This window comes from Lithobates pipiens, unplaced genomic scaffold, assembly GCF_037356315.1.
Source record: "Lithobates pipiens isolate NorthernLeopardFrog02 unplaced genomic scaffold, aLitPip1_a1.2 Scaffold_16, whole genome shotgun sequence".
Classification (NCBI taxonomy): Eukaryota; Metazoa; Chordata; class Amphibia; order Anura; family Ranidae; genus Lithobates; species Lithobates pipiens.
This window is the reverse complement of record NW_027507748.1, coordinates 219,688,832-219,712,970: the sequence shown is the minus strand read 5'-3', so window position 1 is coordinate 219,712,970 and position 24,139 is coordinate 219,688,832. Positions and strand designations below refer to the sequence as shown.

Genomic DNA, 24,139 nt, shown 5'->3' with positions numbered 1-24,139 from the left:
CATTTTTAGTGCAATTTCAAGTGCACTTTGCACCTGTAGCTTGCACTTGTAGTGCAAAGTGGATTTGCCTTTAGTAAAAAACCCCCATATTCTCCTTAATCGCATCTTTTTAATCTCATTTGAAAAGTTATACCGTAATAGTAACATATATTTCATATACAGTAAAAAAAAATCTACATTTTTACCATTACAAATGTCTGCTGGACACTATTCAAATATGTGACATGGATTTTCATTTTCACAGATGCAAAATCATGCAGTGATTGCAACTCAACAACAAATGCTGATTGTAACCCGAAGGCAGGAGGTTACGTATTGTGCTCCTGTAAGTCTGGTTTTCTCGGAGATGGCCTGAGCTGCACGAAGTTTGTGTTTTGTGACAGCTATCCCTGCTGCCCACAAGGATACAACTGGAACAGTGTAAAAAAACAATGTGTGGATATTAATGAGTGCAGCAGCGAAAGTACAAATGAATGTCTTGGTAGGGCCTACTGCAATAATAAGAATGGCATATACCTGTGCTCTGACGCTAAAAACCCTTCCTGTTCTACTGCGCCCTGCGACCCTGGTTACGATTGCGATAAAACTGTACTTGCCAATGGTGCAGTTTCTTTAAGTTGTATTGATCCCTGTGAAAAATACAAAGCCATAGATGGGTCAAACAGAATGTTTACTATCAACTCAGCCAAAAGATTCTCAAACGACCGAAACCTTTTTGGTTGGTACCGTTACAACAATGGCCTAGGGCTGAAGGTAGGGTGTGTTGGTCCCTTAAAATGTGGTTCCCTAACACCTCTTTCTCTGAGTAGCCAGCCAATTCTTAATGGAGCCATCCAATCCGTGTCTCTTATCAACAATGGATTAACAAGCTGCACAACCGGACAATCTATCCTCGCGAAAGCCTGCCCTGGAGGGTTTTATGTCTACAAATTTAATGGGCTTTTGAATTCCGATGTGTATTGCACAGGTGAGTGGAGTAAATTGTTCAAATTTTGTTACAGTATCAAGCAGCAAAACCCATTGCAATCTGTTTGTAGGATCTCTGTGAAACTAACTTTAATTTACTAACAACTGTGCAAGGTTTTTATATTGGTGCGTGTGCAAAGGTTCAAAAGATACCTGCTGATCCTGAAAGTTTTTTTTTTTTGCGCTATAAACAAAAAAAGAGCGACAATTTTGAAAAAAACAAAACACATTTTTGCCATAATAAATAGCCCCCAAAAATATATATATAAAAAAAATGTCCTCAGTTTAGGCCGATACGTATTCTTCTACATATTTTTGGTAAAAAAAAAATTGCAATAAGCGTTTATTGATTGATTTGCACAAGTTATAGCGTTTACAAAATAGGGGATAGTTTTATGGTATTTTTATTAATATTTGTTTTTTTACTAGTAATGGCGACGATCAGCAATTTTCATTGTGACTGCGTCATTATAGCGGACACGTCAGACATTTTTGACACATTTTTGGGACCATTGTCATTTATACAGCAGTCACTGCTATACAAATGCACTGATTCTTGTATAAACGACTATGGCAGGGAAGGGGTTAACCACTAGGGGGCAGTGTAGTTGTTAAGTATGTCCTGGGGAGTGATTCTAACTGTGGGGGGCGTGGCTATGTGTGACACGTCACTGATCTCTGCTCCCAATCACAGGAAGCAGAAATCAGTGATACTGTCGCTAGGCAGAACGGGGAGATGCTTGTTTACATTAGCATCTCCCTGTTCTTCCTCTCCAGGAGACGATTCCAGGTATCCCCGCTGACATTGAGTCTTCGGGACCCGCGACCCAACTCACGGAGCTTGCCTCATGCACACAGGCTGCCTCTTAAAGGGCATCGTACAGGTACATTAGTTTGCCTGTATGAGCCCTTCTGGAGGTGCAAGGTGCTGTGTAATGTAAAGGGGTCTAGAGGTGCAGGGTGCTGTGTAATGTAAAGGGGTCCAGAGGTGCAGGGGGTTGTGTAATGTAAATTAGTCCAGAGGTGCAGGGTGCTGTGTAATGTAAAGGGGTCCAGAGGTGCAGGGGGTTGTGTAATGTAAAGGAGTCTAGAGGTGCAGGGTGCTGTGTAATGTAAAGGGGTCCAGAGTTGCAGGGGGTTGTGTAATGTAAAGGAGTCTAGAGGTGCAGGGGGTTGTGTGATGTAAAGGAGTTCAGGGGAGCAGGGTGCTGTGTAATGTAAAGGTGTTCAGAGGTGCATGATGCTGTGTAATGTAAAGGGGTCAAGAGCTGCAGGGTGCTGTGTAATGTAAAGGGGTAAAGAGGTGCGGGGTGCTGTGTAATGTAAAGGAGTTCAGAGGTTCAGGGTGCTGTGTAATGTAAAGGGGTCCAGAGGTGCCGGGTGCTGTGTAATGTAAAGGGGTCATGAGGTGCAGGGGGGTGTGTAATGTAAAGTAGTCCAGAGGTGCAGGGTGCTGTGTAATGTAAAAGGGTCCAGAGGTGCAGGGGGTTGTGTAATGTAAATGAGTCTAGAGGTGCAGAGTGATGTGTAAGGTAAAGGGGTCCAGAGGTGCAGGGTGATGTGTAATGTAAAGGGGTCCATAGGTGCAGGGGGTTGTGTAATGTAAAGGAATTCAGAGGTGCAGGATGCGGTGTAATCTAAAGGGGTCCAGAGGTGCAGGGTGCTGTGTAATGTAAAGGGGGCCAGAGGTGCAGGGTGCTGTGTAATGTAAAGGGATCAAGAGGTACAGGGTGCTGTGTAATGTAAATGGGCCCAGAGGGTTGTGTAATGTAAAGGAGCTCAAAGATGCAGGGCACTCTGTAATGTAAAGGGGTCCAGAGGTGCAGGGAGTTGTGTAATGAAAAGGAGTCCAGAGGTGCAAGGTGCTGTGTAATGTAAAGGGGTCCAGAGGTGCAGGGTGAGTGTAATGTAAAGGGGTCCATAGGTGCAGTGGGTTGTGTAATGTAAAGGAGTTCAGAGGAGCAGGGTGCTGTGTAATGTAAAGATGTTCAGAGGTGCAGGGTGCTGTGTAATGTAAAGGGGTCCAGTGGTGTAGGTGCTGTGTAATGTAAAGGGGTCCAGTGGTGCTGTGTAATGTAAATGGGTCCAGAGGTGCAGGGGGTTGTGTAATGTAAAAGAGTTCAGAGGTGCAGGGTGCTGTGTAATGTAAAGGGGTCCAGAGGTGCAGGGTGCTGTGTAATGTAAAGGGATCCAGAGGTGCAGGGAGTTGTGTAATGAAAAGGAGTCCAGAGTTGCAGGGTGCTGTGTAATGTAAAGGGGTCCAGAGGTGCAGGGGGTTGTGTAATGTAAAGGAGTCTAGAGGTGCAGGGTGCTGTGTAATGTAAAGGGGTCCAGAGTTGCAGGGGGTTGTGTAATGTAAAGGAGTCTAGAGGTGCAGGGTGCAGTGTAATGTAAAGGGGTCCATAGGTGCAGGGGGTTGTGTGATGTAAAGGAGTTCAGGGGAGCAGGGTGCTGTGTAATGTAAAGGTGTTCAGAGGTGCATGATGCTGAGTAATGTAAAGGGGTCAAGAGCTGCAGGGTGCTGTGTAATGTAAAGGGGTAAAGAGGTGCGGGGTGCTGTGTAATGTAAAGAAGTTCAGAGGTTCAGGGTGCTGTGTAATGTAAAGGGGTCCAGAGGTGCAGGGTGCTGTGTAATGTAAAGGGGTCATGAGGTGCAGGGGGTTGTGTAATGTAAAGTAGTCCAGAGGTGCAGGGTGCTGTGTAATGTAAAAGGGTCCAGAGGTGCAGGGGGTTGTGTAATGTAAATGAGTCTAGAGGTGCAGGGGGTTGTGTAATGTAAAGGAATTCAGAGGTGCAGGATGCGGTGTAATCTAAAGGGGTCCAGAGGTGCAGGGTGCTGTGTAATGTAAAGGGGGCCAGAGGTGCAGGGTGCTGTGTAATGTAAAGGGGTCCAGAGGTGCAGGGGGTTGTGTGATGTAAAGGAGTTCAGGGGAGCAGGGTGCTGTGTAATGTAAAGGTGTTCAGAGGTGCATGATGCTGTGTAATGTAAAGGGGTCAAGAGCTGCAGGGTGCTGTGTAATGTAAAGGGGTAAAGAGGTGCGGGGTGCTGTGTAATGTAAAGAAGTTCAGAGGTTCAGGGTGCTGTGTAATGTAAAGGGGTCCAGAGGTGCAGGGTGCTGTGTAATGTAAAGGGGTAAAGAGGTGCGGGGTGCTGTGTAATGTAAAGTAGTCCAGAGGTGCAGGGTGCTGTGTAATGTAAAAGGGTCCAGAGGTGCAGGGGGTTGTGTAATGTAAATGAGTCTAGAGGTGCAGAGTGATGTGTAAGGTAAAGGGGTCCAGAGGTGCAGGGTGATGTGTAATGTAAAGGGGTCCATAGGTGCAGGGGGTTGTGTAATGTAAAGGAATTCAGAGGTGCAGGATGCGGTGTAATCTAAAGGGGTCCAGAGGTGCAGGGTGCTGTGTAATGTAAAGGGGGCCAGAGGTGCAGGGTGCTGTGTAATGTAAAGGGGTCCAGAGGTGCAGGGGGTTGTGTAATGTAAAGTAGTCCAGAGGTACAGGGTGCTGTGTAATGTAAAGGGGTCCAGAGGTGCAGGGGGTTGTGTAATGTAAAGTAGTCCAGAGGTACAGGGTGCTGTGTAATGTAAAGGAGTCTAGAGGTGCAGGGTGCTGTGTAATGTAAAGGGGTCCAGAGGTGCAGGGTGCTGTGTAATGTAAAGGGTCAAGAGCTGCAGGGTGCTCTGTAATGTAAAGGGGCCCAGTTGTGCAGGGTGCTGGGTAATGTAAAGGGGTCCAGAGGTGCAGGGGGTTGTATAATGTAAAGGAATTCAGAGGTGCAGGGTGCTGTGCAATGTAAAGGGGTCCAGAGGTGCAGGGTGTTGTGTAATGTAAAGGGGTCCAGGGGTGCAGGGTTCTGTGTAATGTAAAGGGATTAAGAGGTGCAGAGCACTGTGTAATGTAAAGGGGTCCAGAGGTGTAGGGGGTTGTGTAATGTAAAGTAGTCCAGATGTACAGGGTGCTGTGTAATGTAAAGGGGTCCAGAGGTGCAGGGGGTTGTGTAATGTAAAGAAGTCTAGAGGTGCAGGGTACTGTGTAATGTAAAGGGGTCCAGAGGTGCAGGGGGTTGTGTAATGTAAAGGAGTTCAGAGGAGCAGGGTGCTGGGTAATGTAAAGGGAGCAAGAGGTGCAGGGTTCTGTGTAATGTAAAGGAGTCCAGAGGTGCAGGGTGAGTGTAATGTAAAGGGGTCCAGAGGGTTGTGTAATGTAAAGGAGTTCAGAGGTGCGGGGTGCTGTGTAATGTAAAGGGGCTCAGAGGTGCAGGGGGTTGTGTAATGAAAAGGAGTCCAGAGGTACAGGGTGCTGTGTAATGTAAAGGATTCCAGAGGTGCAGGGTGAGTGTAATGTAAAGGGGTCCAGAGGGTTGTGTAATGTAAAGGAGTTCAGAGATGCAGGGTGTTGTGTAATGTAAAGGGGTCCAGAGGGTTGTGTAATGTAAAGGAGTTCAGAGATGCAGGGTGTTGTGTAATGTAAAGGGGTCCAGAGGTGCAGGGGGTTGTGTAATGAAAAGGAGTCCAGAGGTGCAGTGGGCTGTGTAATGTAAAGAAGTTCAGAGGTTCAGGGTGAGTGTAATGTAAAGGGGTCCAGTTGACGGGGTACCAGATATAGAATCTGCCCCGGGTGACAAATACTCTAGGTATGCCCCTGTATGGCATGTCTCTACATAATTGTTTTTTCCACTGAGTGCTTAGAGCACTCCCTGGGGGTCTATAAAAAAAATCTATTTTGTGAAAGTCTCATAATTCGCACACATTCCCTATGACCAAGCTCACAAGGGGAGAGGGGGGGTCCCCAGGTGGGGATGAGTTGTGGAGCTCATATGGTTGAATCATTTTATACTGACCTGAGTGACATCATCATTGTGTGGCTTCTTCTTTTTTGTCAGTGCTTCTTAATGAAGCGAGGTTTGGCTCCTTAGGCAGGAACCTGATCGGCTTTGCAGCAGTGGAGTTGTTCCCTAATGTTTGATCCTAAGTGCTCATGCACACGGACGTTTTAAAAAACTGGCTGCAAAGCTAGCTCCGATGCCTGGAAAAATTGTTGTTAAAAACGTGATTTTTACCGCGTTTTGCATTGGCGTTTTTGCGCGTTTTTGCGCGTTTTTTAGCGTTAGCGTTAAGTAGCGTTTTTTAAGAAACATCTCTTGGCTATAGCACTCAGAAAACAAATAAAATATGTTGCGCGTTTATGCGCGTTTTCCCGCGATTCGCGTTTTTACAGCTCTAGCTCCACGCCACGGAACGCACTGGTCCTGGGTTTTTTTTACAGCTTAAAAACGCCTATGCCATTTGCAGCTCAAAAACGCCTAGGTGGGCATGAAGCCATAGACTAACATGGACAGCCGTTTTTAAGCTGCAAAAAAAGCTAAAAAAAGTGGCCGTAAAAACGTCCGTGTGCATGAGGCCTAAGAGAAAAATAGCCATAAAAGAACATTTGGCCATAAGAGTTAAAGATCATTCAATAGAGAGAAAATAGCTTGACACTATAGGCAAAGAAAAGCAAGGGAAACCTCAGCACTGTGTACTGTCTATGGAAATCCCTGTTCAAATGACTGAACGAATGGGTGCTCGGGCCAAGCAAACTTTCACCTACAGCATAGTTGCCAACATTGTAAAAAAAAATTCTGGGACACTTTTTTGGCTGTAGGCCAAGGTGTATTGTAATTAGGGGGTGGGGCATATGGTTATAGGCGTGGCATAGGAAAAGGTGAAAATCCAGACTGACCCCCAACATCCAGACTGCCCCCACTGACATCCAGACTGGCCCCCCGACATCTAGACTGCCCCCTGACATCCATACTAGCCCCCCCCTGACATCCATACTAGCCCCCCTCTGACATCCAGACTGGCCCCCCTCTGACATCCAGACTGGCCCCCCTCTGACATCCAGACTGGCCCCCGACATCCAGACTGGCCCCCGACATCCAGACTAGCCCCCCTCTGACATCCAGACTAGCCCCCCTCTGACATCCAGACTAGCCCCCCTCTGACATCCAGACTGGCCCCCGACATCCATACTAGCCTCCCTCTGACATCCAGACTGGCCCCCGACATTCAGACTAGCCCCCCTCTGACATCCAGACTAGCCCCCCTCTGACAACCAGACTGGCCCCCGACATCCATACTAGCCCCCCTCTGACATCCAGACTGGCCCCCCTCGTACATCCAGACTGGCCCCCGACATCCATACTAGCCCCCCTCTGACATCCAGACTGGCCCCCCTCGTACATCCAGACTGCCTCCCGACATCCAGACTGGCCCCTGACATCTAGACTGCTCCCTCTGACATCCAGACTGGCCCCCGACATCTAGACTGCCCCCTGACATCCATACTAGCCCCCCTCTGACACCCAGACCGTCGTTTCCGCGTGGAAGGAGATTGAGCTGCGGCGCTGCCCACCTTTTCGCCCCTTTCCATTACAGTTCACAGACACTGGCAGCGGGGCGGGGGTGGGTGGTGCTGCAGCATCTCTATTGTAGCCATCCGGCATGCCTTCCGGTCTTCTTTAAAATGGCAGCCGGCAGAGACATTGTCTCCGCCAGCCTCGGACCTCTAGCGGCCGGAGGTGAAAAATCGTAAATAACCGAATTTCCCGGGACATTTCCCGGGACAAAATTAAGTCGGGACAAGGGTGAAAATCCAGACTGACCCCCGACATCCAGACTGCCCCCTCTAACATCCAGACTGGCCCCCCAACATCTAGACTGCCCCCTGACATCCATACTAGCCCCCCTCTGACATCCAGACTGGCCCCCCTCTGACATCCAGACTGGCCCCCCTTCTGACATCCAGACTGGCCCCCGACATTCAGACTAGCCCCCCTCTGACATCCAGACTAGCCCCCCTCTGACATCCAGACTAGCCCCCCTCTGACATCCAGACTGGCCCCGACATCCATACTAGCCCCCCTCTGACATCCAGACTGGCCCCCCTTGTACATCCAGACTGGCCCCCGACATCCATACTAGCCCCCTCTGACATCCAGACTGGCCCCCCTCGTACATCCAGACTGCCAACCCGACATTCAGACTGGCCCCTGACATCTAGACTGCCCCCTCTGACATCCAGACTGGCCCCCGACATCTAGATTGCCCCCTGACATCCATACTAGCCCCCCTCTGACATCCAGACTAGCCCCCCTCTGACACCCAGACCGTCGTTTCCACGTTGAGCTGCGGCGTCGCCCACCTTCTGCCCCTTTCCATTACAGTTCACAGACACTGGCAGCGGGGCGGGGTGGGCGGTGCCGCAGCATCTCTATTGTAGCCATCCGGCATGCCTTCCGGTCTTCTTTAAAATGGCAGCCTCGGACCTCTAGCGGCCGGAGGTGAAAAATCGTGAATAACCAAATTTCCCAGGACATTTCCCGGGACAAAATTAAGTCGGGACAAGGGTCCTAATCCTGGGAATGCCCCGGGAAATTCGGGACAGTTGGCAACTATGCTACAGTAACATTTAGCAGTTACTACCACTCCTAAATGTGACAGCTTTCTACTCAGGGCTCCTTGCTGTTAGGGAGCTGGGATCCTGTGGTAAAACCACTTCACACTGCAGCTGGAGAGTTCCTTGGCCGAACACCCAGTCATTTGGCCATTCGCACAGGAATTTCCATATACTGTACACAATGCTAATGGTCCCTCCCCTCATGTCATTTCCTCTGCTAGCTACGGTGTTAGGCTATTTTCTCTATTGGTAAATGTTCCTTAAAACTCTAATGTCCTGTACACAAAGTTGGACTTTCCGACAGAAAAATGTGCGATCAGATCTTGTTGTCAGAAAATCCGATCATGTGTTGGCTCCATCAGACTTTTTCTGTCTGAATTTCCGTCACACAAAGTTTGAGAGCAGGATCTAAAATTTTATGACAGCAAAATCTGATTGTTTAAATTCCGATCGCGTGTGGATAAAGTGCCACGCATGCTCAGAATAAATTACAAGACCAAAGCTATTTGCTACTGCCCTCTTTATCCACATCAATACCAGGCACTTAAACACCTTCCTGCCCAGACCAATTTTTAGCTTACTGTCGCAATTTGAATGACAATTGCGCGGTCATGCTACACTGTACCCAAATGAAAATTTTTTATCATTTTTTCCCCACAAATAGAGCTTTCTTTTGGTGATATTTGATCACCTATACGTTTTTTATTTTTTGCTAAACAAATAAAAAAAGGCAGAAAATTTTGAAAAAAATGTTTTTTTTTTGTTTCAGTTTCAAAACGTTGTAAATAAGTACGTTTTCTCCTTCACTGATGGGCACTGGTGGGGGCAGCACTGAGGGGCACTGATAAGATGGCAGTGATGAGGTGGCACCAATGCAGTGGCACTAATGAGGTGGCATTGATGTGGCACTGATAGACGAGACTGATGGGCACTGATAGGTGGCACTGATGGGCGACACGGATGTACACTGATAGGTGGCACAAATTGGCACTGATAGCTGGCACGGATTGGCATGGATAGGCAGCACGAATGGACATGGTTAGGCGGCACAGATGGGCATGGCTAGGCAGCACAGATGGGCATGGATGTGCACTGATAGTTGGCATGGATGGGCACTGATAGGTGGCACGGATGGGCACTAATAGGTGGCACGGATGGGCACTGATAGGCGGCATTGTATTGTACTGATGGATGCCAATCAGTGCCAAACAATAATGCATGCTAATCAGTGATGCCCATTGTGGGCACTGATTGGCATCCATTGTGGGCACTGACTGGCAACCCTGGTGGTCTAGGGTGGCATACCTGGTGCTGGGCATCCCTGGTGGTCTGGTGGCGTCCCTGGTGGTCCAGTGTGGGCATCCTCGGGGGGGCTGTACTGATAATCGTTCAGCACAGACCCCCCCTGTCAGAGGAGCAGCCGATCGGCTCTCCTCTACTCGCGTCTGACAGACGCGAGTGAGGAAAAGCCGATCACAGGCTCTTCCTATTTACATTGTGATCAGCCGTGATTGGACACGGCTGATCACATGGTAAAGAGTCTCCGTCGGAGACTCTTTACCGAGATTGTAGTTGCGGGGTGTCAGACTGACACCACGCAACAACGATCGCCGCGATGCACACCCCTGGGGCGCACAGCAGCTCAAAATCCTGAGGACGGTCTATGACGTCCAGTCAGGATTTTGAAACCACTTTGCTGCCGTCATTTGACAATGGGCGGGAGGCAAGTGGTTATAGTCCCTGCTTTCTGAACAATTGGACTTTCCGACAACTTTGTGTGACCGTGTGTATGCGAGACAAGTTTGGGCCAAAATCCGTCAGAAAAAGTCAGACGGATTTTGTAGTCGGAATGTCTGACCGTGTGTAAGGGGGAATAATGGTCATTTGTTCTTATGGCTATTTTTCTCCTAAGATCGAATGTTAGGTCACAATCGGGTGCCAAACGGCAACATACTGTATATTACATACATATTACAAACGTTACAAGTATTATTTGCAAAGTTTCTTTTTTTTGTAAACATACTCATGTGCTAACTAAGAAAAGCACTTCTATTCTGCATGGAATGTACTGTAAAATATTCCTACATAGTACACACAAAGAATTAACATGACTGACACATGTACAGATTACGGATGAGCCCAACCCCCCCCCCCCCCCCCTCCCGGTTTGGTTCGCAGCAGAACATGCTTAACACCATTAAAGTCTATGGGACACAGACATGAATAATCAAAAATGCTAATTTTAAAGGTTTATATGCAAGTTATTGTCATAAAAAGTGTTTGGGGACCTGGGTCCTGCCCCAGGGGACATGTATCAATGCAAAAACATTTTTTTTAAACTGTGTTTTTTCGGGAGAAGTGATTTTTTTTTTAATGCTTAAAGTGAAACAATAAAAATGAAATATTCCTTTAAATATAGTGCCTGGGGGGTGTCTATAGTATGCCTGCAAAGTGGCACATTTTTCCCATGTTTAGAACAATGCCACAGCAAAATAACATTTCTAAAGGAAAAATTGTCCTTTAAAACTGATCGTAGCTGTGATGAATTGTCAGGTCTCGGCAGTATAGATAAAACTCATTGAAAAAAAATTTTTTTGCGTGGTGGTCACCCTAAAATCCATACCAGGCCCTTCAGGTCTGACATGGAAATTAAGAGAAACCCTGTGCCAATTTTTTTTAAAAAATGGCATGGGGTCCCCCCCAAAATCCATACCAGACCCTTATTTGAGCACGCAACCTGGCAGGCCACAGTAAAAGAGGGGGGAGATGAAAGAGCGCCCCCCCCTCCTTAACCATACCAGGCCACATGCCCTCAACATGGGGAGGGTGCTTTGGGGTCTGACCCCAAAGCACCTTGTCCCCATGTTGATGGGGACAAGGGCCTCATCCCCACAACCCTTGCCCGGTGGGTGGTTGTAGGGGGTGTGCAGGCAGGGGGCTTGTCGGAATCTGGAAGCTCCATTTAACAAGGGGACCTCCAGATCCAGGTCCCTGTGTGAATTGGTAATTGGCTACACCGTAGCCCTACCATTTCACAAAAAAAGTGTCAAAAGTAAAAAAGACAAGAGACGGCTTGGGACAAGTCCTTTATTAAAAAAAAGTCCCTTGATGTAAGTTCACGCTGCCTGACGGACCGAAAAAGAAAGAACAAAAAGCCGCAACCAATTGCCTCCATGGGAGGCTTCCGCTGACTGATGCGTCTTCTCTGTGACAGTTCTTATATAAGTAAGGGCGGGGCCACCCCTTGACATCACAGGGAAGCCAGAGGGAAGCCCCTGTGGTGTCCGAGCGGGTGGGTCACCCATTTATGTCCCCGGGTGGCCCTGCCCTCAGTTAAATAAGAACTGTCACAGTCTTTTTTTCAATGAGTTTTATCTATATTGCCGAGACCCGACAATTCATTACAGAAGCGATTAGTTTTAAATTACAATTTTCCTTTAGAAATGTCATTTTGCAGTGAAACTGTTCTAAACGCGGGAAAAATGTTCCACTTCACGATATTTAAAGGAATATTTCATTTTTATTGTTTCACTTTAAGCATTAAAAAAATCATTGCTCCTGAAAAAACTGCCTTTAAAAAACAAAAATATTGCATTGATACATGTCCCTGGGGCAGGACCCAGGTCCCCAAATAGTTACATAGTAAGGTTGAATAAAGACACCAGTCCATCCAGTTCAAAATTAGTAAGTGTCTACAATTGTCCCTATCCCTGGACATTGCACACTCACATCGGCCCCTACCCTCAAGGAGCCCACAATCCAAGGTCCCCATTCATATACTAGGGCCAATTTTTGGACAGAAGCCAATTAACCTACCCACAATACTTTTTATGAAAATAACTTGCATATACGCCTTTAAAATTAGTACTTTTAATTTTTTATGTTAGTGTCCTTTAGACTGTTCCAGCGGCTTTCGATTTTGCCACGAACAGGCGAACACTGGGCTCATCCCTAGTATAGATAGGTTTGTTCATTAAAGTGGATGTAAACCCGATTTATGAAATTTGAGCTAGGCATATATATCTGCAGTGTTTTCTTATCTCTCTTCAAAGCACTATGTCCTGTAGCTTTCTCCTGCTCCATTCTTCTGTTATCAGCCTGATAACTCCTGACAAATTCTCTGTCACATGTGATAAAAGCAGCTTGACTTTTGTCTTGGGGAGGATGCTATAAATAGATTAGCAGAGCCCGGAACTATTCAGCAAGCAGAGCTGAAAGTCTCTACCTATGAGGAGAGGGTGTGTGCGCCTTTCCTCCAATCAGCTGTCTTGGCTGTTTGCCCAGGCTTCACTGCAGTGTTGAACAGGAAATTAAAATCTCCTAACACGATCTGAACTTTCTAAACAGTATATAAAGCTGAAGACAGCTGATATACGTGTAAAACTTCTGTAGGGAGATTTGTTTCATCGATGTGTATCATCTGAGGCTATTCACTTCACTGGGTATATATTAGGGTTTACACCCACTTTAAGCCTATTATTGATTACAGTCTATATTTTTTAATTACATTAGAAATTACCAATTTGAATGTATGCAGTAGCCATTAGGCTTTGGACATGGTATGTCAATTGTTGTAACCTGTATGCAAAAGGTAGCCAACCAGAGATAGGTACATGAGTTAAGTGGTCTACAACACATACTAAGTATTTACAGTAAGGGCCGGTTCACACAGCGAGGCGAGGCGAGGCGACACGGCTCGCCTCGCCTCGCTCCCGCAAGTCGCCCCCATTCTGTACAATGGAACCGTTCTGAGAGGAGCGACTCGAGTCGCTCCGACTCAGAAAAAAGGTTCCTGTACTACTTCGGGGCGACTTCGGGGGCGACTTGCATTGACTTCTATACAGAAGTCCTCTGCAAGTCGCCGCTGAGCTCCCCGCAGGTCGCGGCGAGGTAAGTCGGAGACGCCTCGCCGCGCCTCGCTGTGTGAACCGGCCCTAACCCATTTTTATGAAGCTTTTCTTTACTTAGTCCAATGTAGAAAAAAGGCAGCAACTCTGTGCTCCTCTTATTGATCTTTATTAGCTACATACCATAGATACAGTACAAAAAAAAGAGTTTTGGGCAATGCAGCCTTCCTCATAGCATGTCATCTTTCGAAAGTACATGATCTTTAAAAACTTGCTTACTGGGCACTTAAACCCCCCTCAGTCCCAGACCAATTTTCAGCTTTCAGCGCTGATGCACTTTGAATGACAATTGCGCGGGCATACAACACTGTACCCAAATGAAATTTTTATTATTTTTTTCCCACAAATAGAGCTTTCTTTTGGTGGTATTTAGTTACAGCTCGGAGTTTTATTTTTTGCTAAACAAACAAAAAAAGATGCAAAAAAATAAAAAAAAATAAATCATGTTTTAATAGTTTGTTCTAAAATTTTGCAAACGGGTCATTTTTCTCCTTCATTGAAGTGCGCTGATTAGGCGGCACTGATAGGCTGCATTGGTGGGCACTGATAGGCTGCATTGGTGGGCACTGATGGGCTGCATTGGTGGGCACTGATGGGCTGCATTGGTGGGCACTGATAGGCTGCATTGGTGGGCACTGATAGGCTGCACTGGTGGGCACTGATAGGCATAGTTAAGGCGGCACTAATAGGCACAGATAAGGCGGCACCGATGGGCACAGATAAGGCGGCACAGATAAGATGGGCACAGATAAGATGGCACGGATGGGTGGCACGGATGGGTACCACTGATAGATGGGACTGATTGGCACTGATAAGTGGCACTGATAGGTGGCTCTGATAGGTGGCACTGCTGGGCACTGATGGGCGGCACTGCTGGGCACTGATGGGCGGCACTGCTGGGCACTGATGGGCGGCACTGGGGTGCAGCACCTTTGAGGCAGATTGTGGGCACTGTGGGTGGCACTGTGGGTGGCACTGCTGGGTGGCACTGTGGGTGGCACTGCTGGGTGGCACTGTGGGCACTGCTGGGTGGCACTGACGGGGGGCACTAACTTTTATTAAATTGGCACTGCAGGGGGCAGGTGGGCACTGGCAGGGGGCAGGTGAGCGCTTACATTACTGGCCGTGATCAGGACTGATGTCCCGATCATGGCCGCCGATCGGCTTTTTTTTTTCTCCTTGCGCTGTCAGCGCGAGGAGGAATAATAGCCGATTACCGGCTCCGTTCTATCACATGATCAGCTGTCATTGGCTGACAGCTGATCACGTGATAAGGGGTCGGGATCGACCCCTTGCACGGATCGGTGATCAGGCGAGTCTCATGGACTCGCCGATCACAGAGCGCGCCGCGCGCGCCCCTCAGGGCGTGCGCAGGCCGCTCGTACACGGGACGACGTCAATAGACGTAGTCCCGGAAATGTAGGTCCGCGCTAATGCCGTCATTTGGCAATAGCGCGGTACCGAAGTGGTTAATAAATGTTACCTTACCTCCACAATTGTGCAAAGTAGGGGCTAAGAATCTAAATATCATGTACTTTTTTTAAAGATTACATAATGGGGGTTATTTACTAAAGGCAAATCCACTTTGCACTACAAGTGCAAACTACAAGTGCAAAGTGCACTTGAAATTGCACTGAAAGTGCACTTGGAAGTAAAGTTGCTGTAGATCCGAGGGGGACATGCAAGAAAAATAAAAAACAGCATTTTAGCTTGCACATGATTGGATAATAAAATCAGCAGAGCTTCCCCTAATTTGGGATCTACCCCTCAGATTTACAGCGACTGTACCTCCAAGTGCACTTTCTGTGCAATTTCAAGTACACATTGCACTTGTAGTTTGCACTTGTAGTGCAAAGTTGATTTGCCTTTAGTAAATAACCCCCAATGAGTTGCAAGCTTTTTTTTTAACAGTTTGGGGCCATAGACACCCTAGCTTGTACACTGTTCGTCAGCATTTCTTCTCAATAGGCATTGCATTGAAACTTACAGTTATCACCAACATGATGTAATTAAAATTTTATGGATAATAATGTGATAATATTTTTTCTTCTTAAAAAGTTATGCATAAAAACACGAGTGTGGTAAATTCAGCTAAAATGTTAAGTGTCTTAATAGTGCATATGAATTTAACGTATTATCTGAAGACAAACCAGTAATAAAACAAAACAGTTTTATGATATAGGAAATGGCGAGACTCTTACTTGTGGAACCAATCATATTTTATGGGTACAAGGAAACTCAGATTTTGTTTAACAATGCCCCTTTAAGACCCACCCACTACTGATGCAATTTGCCCACATCGACTGTAGTATTCCACATTATTACTCTCCTTGGGGTGCCCAATGGTATCCCATGCCTTTTATAATGCTAGCAGGGCCCCTGGGGTGACTTCCTATATTTTGGGGAAAACCAGCAACTACATCTCCATGGCATATTTCCTGGTTGTGTCCTCACCCATCTTGTAGGTTTTGGTGTTCCTCCTCACCTTAGGGTATTGTTGCTCCTCTTATTGCATCTTCAATATTATAAAATTAACTAAAATTTAAAAAAAAAAAGAATTAAACTATTTTTAAAACATTATGCAGCAGATGTGCAGACATGAGAAATCTTGTGATTTGAGATGATATTCCCTTAGGGCCGGTTCACACTGCAGGCGAGGCGAGGCAACTCCGACTTGCCTCGCCGCGACCTGCAGCGGCCTCGGCGGCGACTTGCAAATGACTTCTGTATAGAAGTCAATGCAAGTCGCCCCGAGGTCGCCGGAAAGTAGTACAGGAACCTTTTTCTGAGTCGGAGCGACTCGAGTCGCTCCTCTCAGAACGGTTCCATTGTACAGAACGGGGGCGACTTGCGGGAGCGAGGCGAGGCGAGTCGTGTCGCCTCGCATCGCCCGCTGTGTGAACTGGCCCTTAGAGACAGATTATAGAACTTTTCAACTGTTCAACTGAATTCTGGCTGGATGAGGCCCTTTAAGCCTAAACTTAAACTAGTAAAAGGTGGCAGTAAAGGTTAAAATTCTTGTAATTTTTTTTTAATTTTTTTATTTTTAAATACATTTTAGCGAGCTGTAATCATAGCTGTTCTGCTTGAACTCACTCACTGCTCCCTTATTAAGTAATGCATTTCTCAATATATTTCGTGATAATAGGATGAATATATAGTATAAACATACAGTATCTGCACACTTGTTTGATTTATAGTGCCTTTCAATGTAGTAAAAATTTTGACAAAATCTCAAATTTTTACAACTAAGAAATCCTCCACTGAAAGTACAGTATATTATTTGTGTTATCTTTATTTCAAACTCCCTATTTAAATATGCTCTGTGCAATAAATATTTAATGGTCATGTTGTGAAAGTTCACAATTTCAAAAGGTTTAAAAATGCCAATGGCTTCCAGCAATGAATTGTTACTATCACATTTTCTGGGAAGAGAAAAACACTGATAAGCGATCATTATTCGGGTTTTGAATCTGAAGAAACTGAAGGACCCCTGTTAAAATTAAGAGTACTGAGCATAGCAAAAAGTAGAGATAAACTGATACAAAAGCATACATTAGGAAAATCGTATAAAAATATTCAAGTGGTTGGCCATCTCCATAGCCACTATTGGTTCAAATATTTGGAAGCGAAAGCTCAAACCACTCAGGTGCTCCCTAAAAATAGATTATTTGTAAACTCTTTGTAAGAGAACCGTGAGGGAGACTAAAAGTGGATTGAAGAAGCTACACATTTCAGCAGAGTTAAAGAGAAATAGTCAATCAGATTTATAATTTGTATAGTATATAATGACTGCATTGCATGATATATGAGCCAGCACATTATAATCATTTTATGTTTATTTTTTGTTTGCAGAATTGCCACTTATCCCCACTGCAGCTCCTACTACTACTACAGTTACCACAGTTACCACACCTACTTCCACTTCAACAACTAGTACCACAACTACTACAATCCCTACAACACAAACAACAAGTACTACAACCCCTACAACACAACCAACAAGTACTACAATCCCTACAACACAAACAACAAGTACTACAACCCCTACAACACAACCAACAAGTACTACAATCTCTACAACACAAACAACAAGTACTACAGCCCCTACAACACAACCAACAAGTACTACAATCCCTACAACACAAACAACAAGTACTACAACCCCTACAACACAACCAACAAGTACTACAATCCCTACAACACAATCAACAAGTACTACAACCCCTACAACACAACCAACAAGTACTACAACCCCTACAACACCCCCAACTAGTCCTACAACCCTTACAACACCCCCAACAACTGATACTACAATCTCTACAACAGAACTAACTAGTACTACAACCCCTACAACACCCCCAACTAGTTCTACAACCCCTACAACACCCTCAACTAGTACTACAACCCCTACAACAGAGCCAACTAGTACTACAGCCCTTACAACAACCTCAACAACTGGTTCTACTACTCCTACAGAACCTTCGACAATTAGTACTACAACCCCTACAACAGAGCCAACTAGTACTACAACCCCTACAACAGAACCAATTAGTACTACAACCCCTACAACAGAGCCAACTAGTACTACAACCCCTACAACAGAGCCAACTAGTACTACAGCCCCTACAACACCCCCAATAACTGGTACTACAACCCCTACAACAGAACCAACTAGTACTACAGCCCCTACAACAGAGACAACTAGTACTTCAGCCTATACAACACCCCCAACAATTGATACTTCAACCCCTACCACAGAGCCAACTAGTACTACAACCCCTACAACACCCCCAACAACTGGTACTACAACCCCTACAACAGAACCAACTAGTACTACAGCCCCTACAACAGAGACAACTAGTACTTCAGCCCATACAACACCCCCAACAATTGATACTTCAACCCCTACCACAGAGCCAACTAGTACTACAACCCTTACAACACCACCAACTAGTAGTACAACAACTACTCCTACATCTATTTCCACCATTACACCTATTGCAGGCACTACAATTGCTACATCTGAGTCCACCACAGCATGTTATAACACAACTTCACCATCACCTGTAATACCCACAACACATGTCATTAAAGAAGAGAATATAACCATTACAACAGTGAAAAGCAAAAGTGTATTAAGTGTACGACTTTTATCACAAGTGATTAACAACAAAGAGGTTAAAAGTCTAGAAATAAATGAAACCACAATAGTTAATATTGAGATGAAGACCATCAACCTTTCCAAAGTCCACACTAAAATTACAAAATCCATTTCTCCTACCTCATTCCTTATTATTGTTGGAGATTCAGAACCAAAGTCATTCAGTAACAACACAGACACCAGCATAACCACTTCTGAAACCACAATTCCAAATACAGAGCCATTTTCACCTGACTCATACTGCAGTAAACCAGCTGAGACCAACACCATCACTGAAACCTCTGCAATTGCTGGAAACACCTGCTCCAAGGTCACTTCTGCTTCTGCTACCACCACCATTACCACAACTGAGGAAGTCATTGTGCTGGGTCCAGATGGCTTTTCCAAGAGCTGCAGTTACTTCTAAATCTGGTATACATGCTGTATTTCTTAAAAACTAAACAGATGGGACTATAGCAGACTATGCATCCTTTTCTACGATACTAACACAGCTATTCTAAATGCTTACAGTTACTTTTATGCCTGATTTACACTTTATTGATCTGTTGTGGTGAGTTAATGCACATTGCATTAGGGCTGCACATGCAATATGAATGGGCTTCCAATGCGCCATAATGGATCTAAAAAAATGCATAATTTTAGCAACACACCTCACTACAATGAATGGCGCTGTAATACATTGTACATTGCACTGTACTGTACAATGCTATTGCTGATTGTGGGCTTTAGCAAGTGTTGCCACAATGCACAACTGTTCATGGGCCCTAATGCCGCGTACACACGGGCGGACTGTATGGCCTACTTAGTCCGTTGAAACACATTTCAGCGGACAGTCTGCTCGTGTGTGGGCTTCAGCGGACTTTTCCAGCGTGCAGTCTGGCGTACTAAGTATTTCGGATTTTTCGAAATTCTGTCCGTCATACTTTGGTTTCAGCGGACAATCCGCTCGTGAGTAGGCTAGTTCGATGGACTAAGAATGGCGCATACTCAGAAAGGATTTACACGGCGGAAGGGTGCATTGCTGTGTATTGTACTTCCTATTTCTAGTCCCGTCGTACGTGCTGTACACGTCATCGCGCAAGCTTTCGACGGACTGTTTGTGCATCCGTGTGTGGTCAAGTCCGTTCATTCGAAAGTATGACGGACTGTCCGTCGGATTGTATGACGGACTAAGTAGGCCATACAGTCCGCCCGTGTGTACGCGGCTTTAGAGATATTATGCTCTATTCACTGAGATGGAGGAGTATTTTTAACTCCGGTTGGTATTTTATCACATAATAATGTTTTCCAAAAAATTAAAAAACATTTATAGTTGTGAATTCGTTTTTTCAAATTAATTGTGCATTTAATTCCCAAAAGTACTATTATTTTATTTTTGTTATTTCATCTCACATTTACCATTACGTCATACACCTTTTTTCCCTGTTCTTCTCAATAGGCATTGCATTGAAAATTACAGTTATCACAAACATGGTGTGATTACAATTTTATGGAGCCCATGTGATAATATTTTTTCTTCTTAAAAAGTTATACAAAAAAACATGAGTGTGGTAAATTCAGTTAAAATGTTAAGTGTCTAAACAGTGCATGTGAATTTAACCTATTATCTGAAGACAAACCAGTAATAAAACAAAACATTTTATGATGTAGGAAATGGTTTTACTGCATTCCATGCATGAAGTAGAAATATTAGCATGTATATGACCCCCCCTATATGCTTGCTACTATACAGGAGAAAAAAAAAACCTTTTCAGCAGCTTTACCTATTAGTAAAATAAGGTGTTCAGCTACAGTGGGTCTAAATGAACACATCTGTGTCTTAATAGTGAACGTCACACTTTCTACTAAAGAGATCCAAAAAAAAATGTTTTTGTTTTGTTTTTCCCAACAGAAATCACCATTAGGTTTGGCAAAGTAAAGATAATGAGACTAATATATTAAATGCGTGTAATAGAAAACACATTTCTACAGTCCAGGTTTGAAAATGAAATGAGGATCAAATAGCACAGACTGTACAGTTACTATACAATTCAATACAGGAGGAATCAGAGGGCCCTGCTCTTTAGAGCGTACCATCTAAAATTTGCCCCATATGTAGCCATCAAGCTAAAGTAACATTGAAAACAAAATAAATTCTTCTGTCTGAGGAAAATCTAGATTTCTCATCTGATACCAACCTAAGCTTCCTGAGGTGACAGGAAGTAGGTCACACGTAACTGCAGCTGAGAAATGCTGCTGATCTTGGATGAGCAAAATAAATTTAGTTATAACTTCCAAAGGATACAGCCAGGGCTCTTCTGAAAATTTGAATTCACTTTACCAGTAAACTTCCTTTTCTAAAGGAAGCCAACAGGAAGGTTTTTGGTCCTTGGGTGATCTTCAGTCACTTGGCAGAATCCAATGGGGGGGAAATATGTGCTGGGCAAACCCAATAATGGGGTCCATTTTACAGAATCACCATTGGAGTAGATCTCCATTGTTTGGCCATCTTTGCTAACCTTGACTTGACATGGTATTTGTAACAAGTTATAGCTTTTTATTTATTTTTTAACTCCAGAGAAACCCTTAAAATATTTTTCAGGTCCCAGTGAGGCCTTGTTTTAATAAATTCATATGGGTCATTAGAAAAATGTCCCTTACATTAGTGGTCAGTCTTCAGGATACCCCACCACACCTTTCAGTGGTGGTAGGAATGCCACCCTTACAGACAGCTAAAAAGATGTTTGCTGCCATGTCACTGGCTCTGCAAAGTGGCCTTGGACTCAGAACACCATCAGTTTAGAGGTCAATAAGCCACAGCTCAAGGAACCTCTAGCAACTTATGGAGGGGCTCTGGTTGAGAATAGCTGTGTACAGTACCTTTTAAAACAACTAAGAAACATATTGATTTGTAGATCGGGTGATCATCTAGACACTTTGCTGCTTGAGGCTTGATTTACCTAATGAGTAGAGTATTTTCATGTAGTAAAAGTCAATAACATGAAGCTGTATTCTATCAGAAAGCGAAATAAACAATTTTTTTTCTTGTAGTACATAAAAACGCTGACTTGATTTGTTTTTTAAATCTACATGCATGGAATGCAGTGTATTAGTGCTGTATATTATTTTAAATTAAACAGAATTGGCACTGTTTGACAAAAGCAGAACAAGGCTTACCATGAACTGTTCATTCAAATTGCTGTAAGATAAAGTTATTTGTATATACAGTATAACATTCCCATAATCTTATACCTGCCACTAACACCATCCACCCCCCACGGGAAGGTGCTGATCGCCGTAAGCACCCCCCCTCCTGCGGAGACTAACCTTATGAATGAGTAGTCGGGCCATTCTCCTTTCCGCTCTCATCCGGGCTGAACAGGAAGTAATTAATATTCACTATTGTCTCCCTGATTCTCCTCATGGCCAATCAGAAATCAGCTCCTGAGACACGATTGGCCTGTGTGTCCTAAGACACTGTCAGGAGCATTTAGTGCTCCTGTTCCTCATTCCAGCATCCGGGGTTTTGGCTATGGAACGCTCCTTGTCTGTCTGTCCCCCTGCAGGCTGATTAATGTGATCGGTCTCTGGGTGGAAACCGAGCCAGTTATAAGCCAGCTAAAACCTCATTTGGGGGCTTGTGATAGAGAGTAATACTTGTGTTATTCCTGATCAAGCTCCCTGTCTGTCTGCCCTGATTTGCTAGTTTGGATTTCCCTGTGTATGAATTTGGACCAGATTATTGGACTATTCCTGGAACTCAGCCTGCCTTTTACCTGGACTGTCATAAAACCACGTTATCTGTCTGTTAATTGCAAGTATCTATTTGCTCTGCTCAGTTCGCTTCTACCCTAGTGTGGTGGCCAGGCACTATAGCATTGTGTATAAGTCCTGGGGGCAACCGAGTACCAGTAGGCCTGGTTGCCTTATGGGAAAGGGGGCTACTACAGGTGAAGCACAAAGTAGCCAGCTATAGTTTCTGACACAATTGGGAGGCCTAAGACTTCCTGGCCAATCGGGTCTCAGGAGCTGTTTCCTGATTGGTCAGGAGGAGAATCATAAAGACAATAGTGAATATTAATTTGCTATTGTCACACAAGTTGGTGGGTTTGGGGCTTAGTGCTCACCCTTTTTTGAAGCCAATTAGAGCCTCAGGCTCTAATCACATGCTAGCCATTGGTCTTATTTAATTCTGAGAAAATAAATAAGCTTTATTCTTTCTGGTAGCTAAATTGTTTATAACACAACCCACTTTTGTTTCACGCATGTTAGACTAATACCAGGTATAAAGTGTATTTAGTACATTTATCTGTAATATTATTCATTGGGTCAAATGTTTTCTAGGTGGGAACATATCACTTGACATATTCATGTCAAATGGAAACTATGAGGATGAAAACGTGAGCTGTCCTTGCTGACGTATTTTTCAAGATGCACGGTCTTAGGCTGGCTTCCATATCCATCACTCATCCAGAATAAACATGTGTATATCAGGTATCCTGATATCCCAAAAGAATGGCAGCCCAGATGACAAACCTTCAAAAACTTTCATATTCTACCAGGTTCCTTTTCTTTAAGCAGCACAAAATATTATTAATTTAATATATTATGTTATTAAAAAGTATACTGGATACTGAAAACATTAATTATACATATCATATCATATAAAAAAGTAATACTTGCCCAATAAATAATGCTTATAAATATAAGATGTGTTGTCACCCAATACATTTTAAAGGTCTCTATACCTTCATTTTGGTCAGCTTCTTTGCTGATTGCTTTAAAAGAAAATATGACCATGAAGCTGTTTGTATCTATCTATCTGTATGTCTGTTTACTCTAAAGAGAAGTCTGTGCACTATTTTATAGTTATGCAAATGTTTACACAAATATAAAGATATATATATGTTCTTCTTCTTTTATGTTAAAAATCTTTTTGGGAATAAATAAAGGGTTGCTTCTTGCATGCAAGATACAAATGTCCATTGGAATAACTGCAAACCAGAAGAGCGGTTTAATAGAAATGTGGGTCCTGGTACAAATATAGAGTATAACATAGGAGCATGCAGACTGCATTCCAGAAAGGTACCTGGAAGAAAGACAACTAAGCTGACTGTCCTAAATCTTAATATGAAAAAGTGCTGCTCACCACCCAGCAGTAAAACACTGCAGACAATGCCAAGCCATGCACATCCACGCTCAACAATGCATCTGCATTTTGCCAGTGACTATTTTAACCAGAGCAGCTGAGTGGCCAGGAATCTAGGTATGACCTTTATAGGGTATCTATCGATCTAAATGAGGAGGGAGTGTCAGAATAGCTTCTTTTTATATGTGTGTTTGGGGATGAAAAACAAAAACCATGGCAAAAGAAAAATAAAATCATTGGCCATAGTTAGTTCATCTTTAAAATGCTATTGGTAACTGCTCCAGTTTTCCTTCCCCCTTGACTGTCTTTATTATTGCGAACAAACTCAAGAATATAAAAGTATATAAATATAAAAGCATTGGATGTATTATGATCAAAAACATGAACTAACATGCCTCTCTGCCAAAATGTGAAAACAGGAGAGATGGATCTATATAATTCCATGTACAGTGCCTTGAAAAAGTATTCATACCCCTTGAAGTTTTCCACATTTTGTCATGTTACAACCAAAAATGTAAAAGTATTTTATTGGGATTT

General features: G+C 44.3%; 1 protein-coding gene across 1 annotated transcript; it reads left to right on the top strand.

Annotated features, from left to right (window-relative positions):
- The first annotated feature begins 518 nt into the window (after positions 1–518).
- LOC143982392 (uncharacterized) lies at positions 519–23,363 on the top strand. The gene is made up of 3 exons (XM_077481061.1): positions 519–967; positions 17,166–18,885; positions 22,798–23,363. The coding sequence occupies exons 1-2, from the start codon at positions 667–669 to the stop codon at positions 18,878–18,880; spliced, it is 2,016 nt and encodes a 671-aa protein (XP_077337187.1). The 5' UTR covers positions 519–666; the 3' UTR covers positions 18,881–18,885; positions 22,798–23,363.
- Positions 23,364–24,139: the final 776 nt, after the last annotated feature.

Coding starts and splice junctions, on each gene's coding strand:
- LOC143982392 (XM_077481061.1), top strand. CDS start 667: ATGTTTACTATCAACTCAGCCAAAAGATTCTCAAACGACCGAAACCTT. Junction 968..17,165: donor TTCCGATGTGTATTGCACAG/GTGAGTGGAGTA, acceptor TTTTGTTTGCAG/AATTGCCACTTATCCCCACT.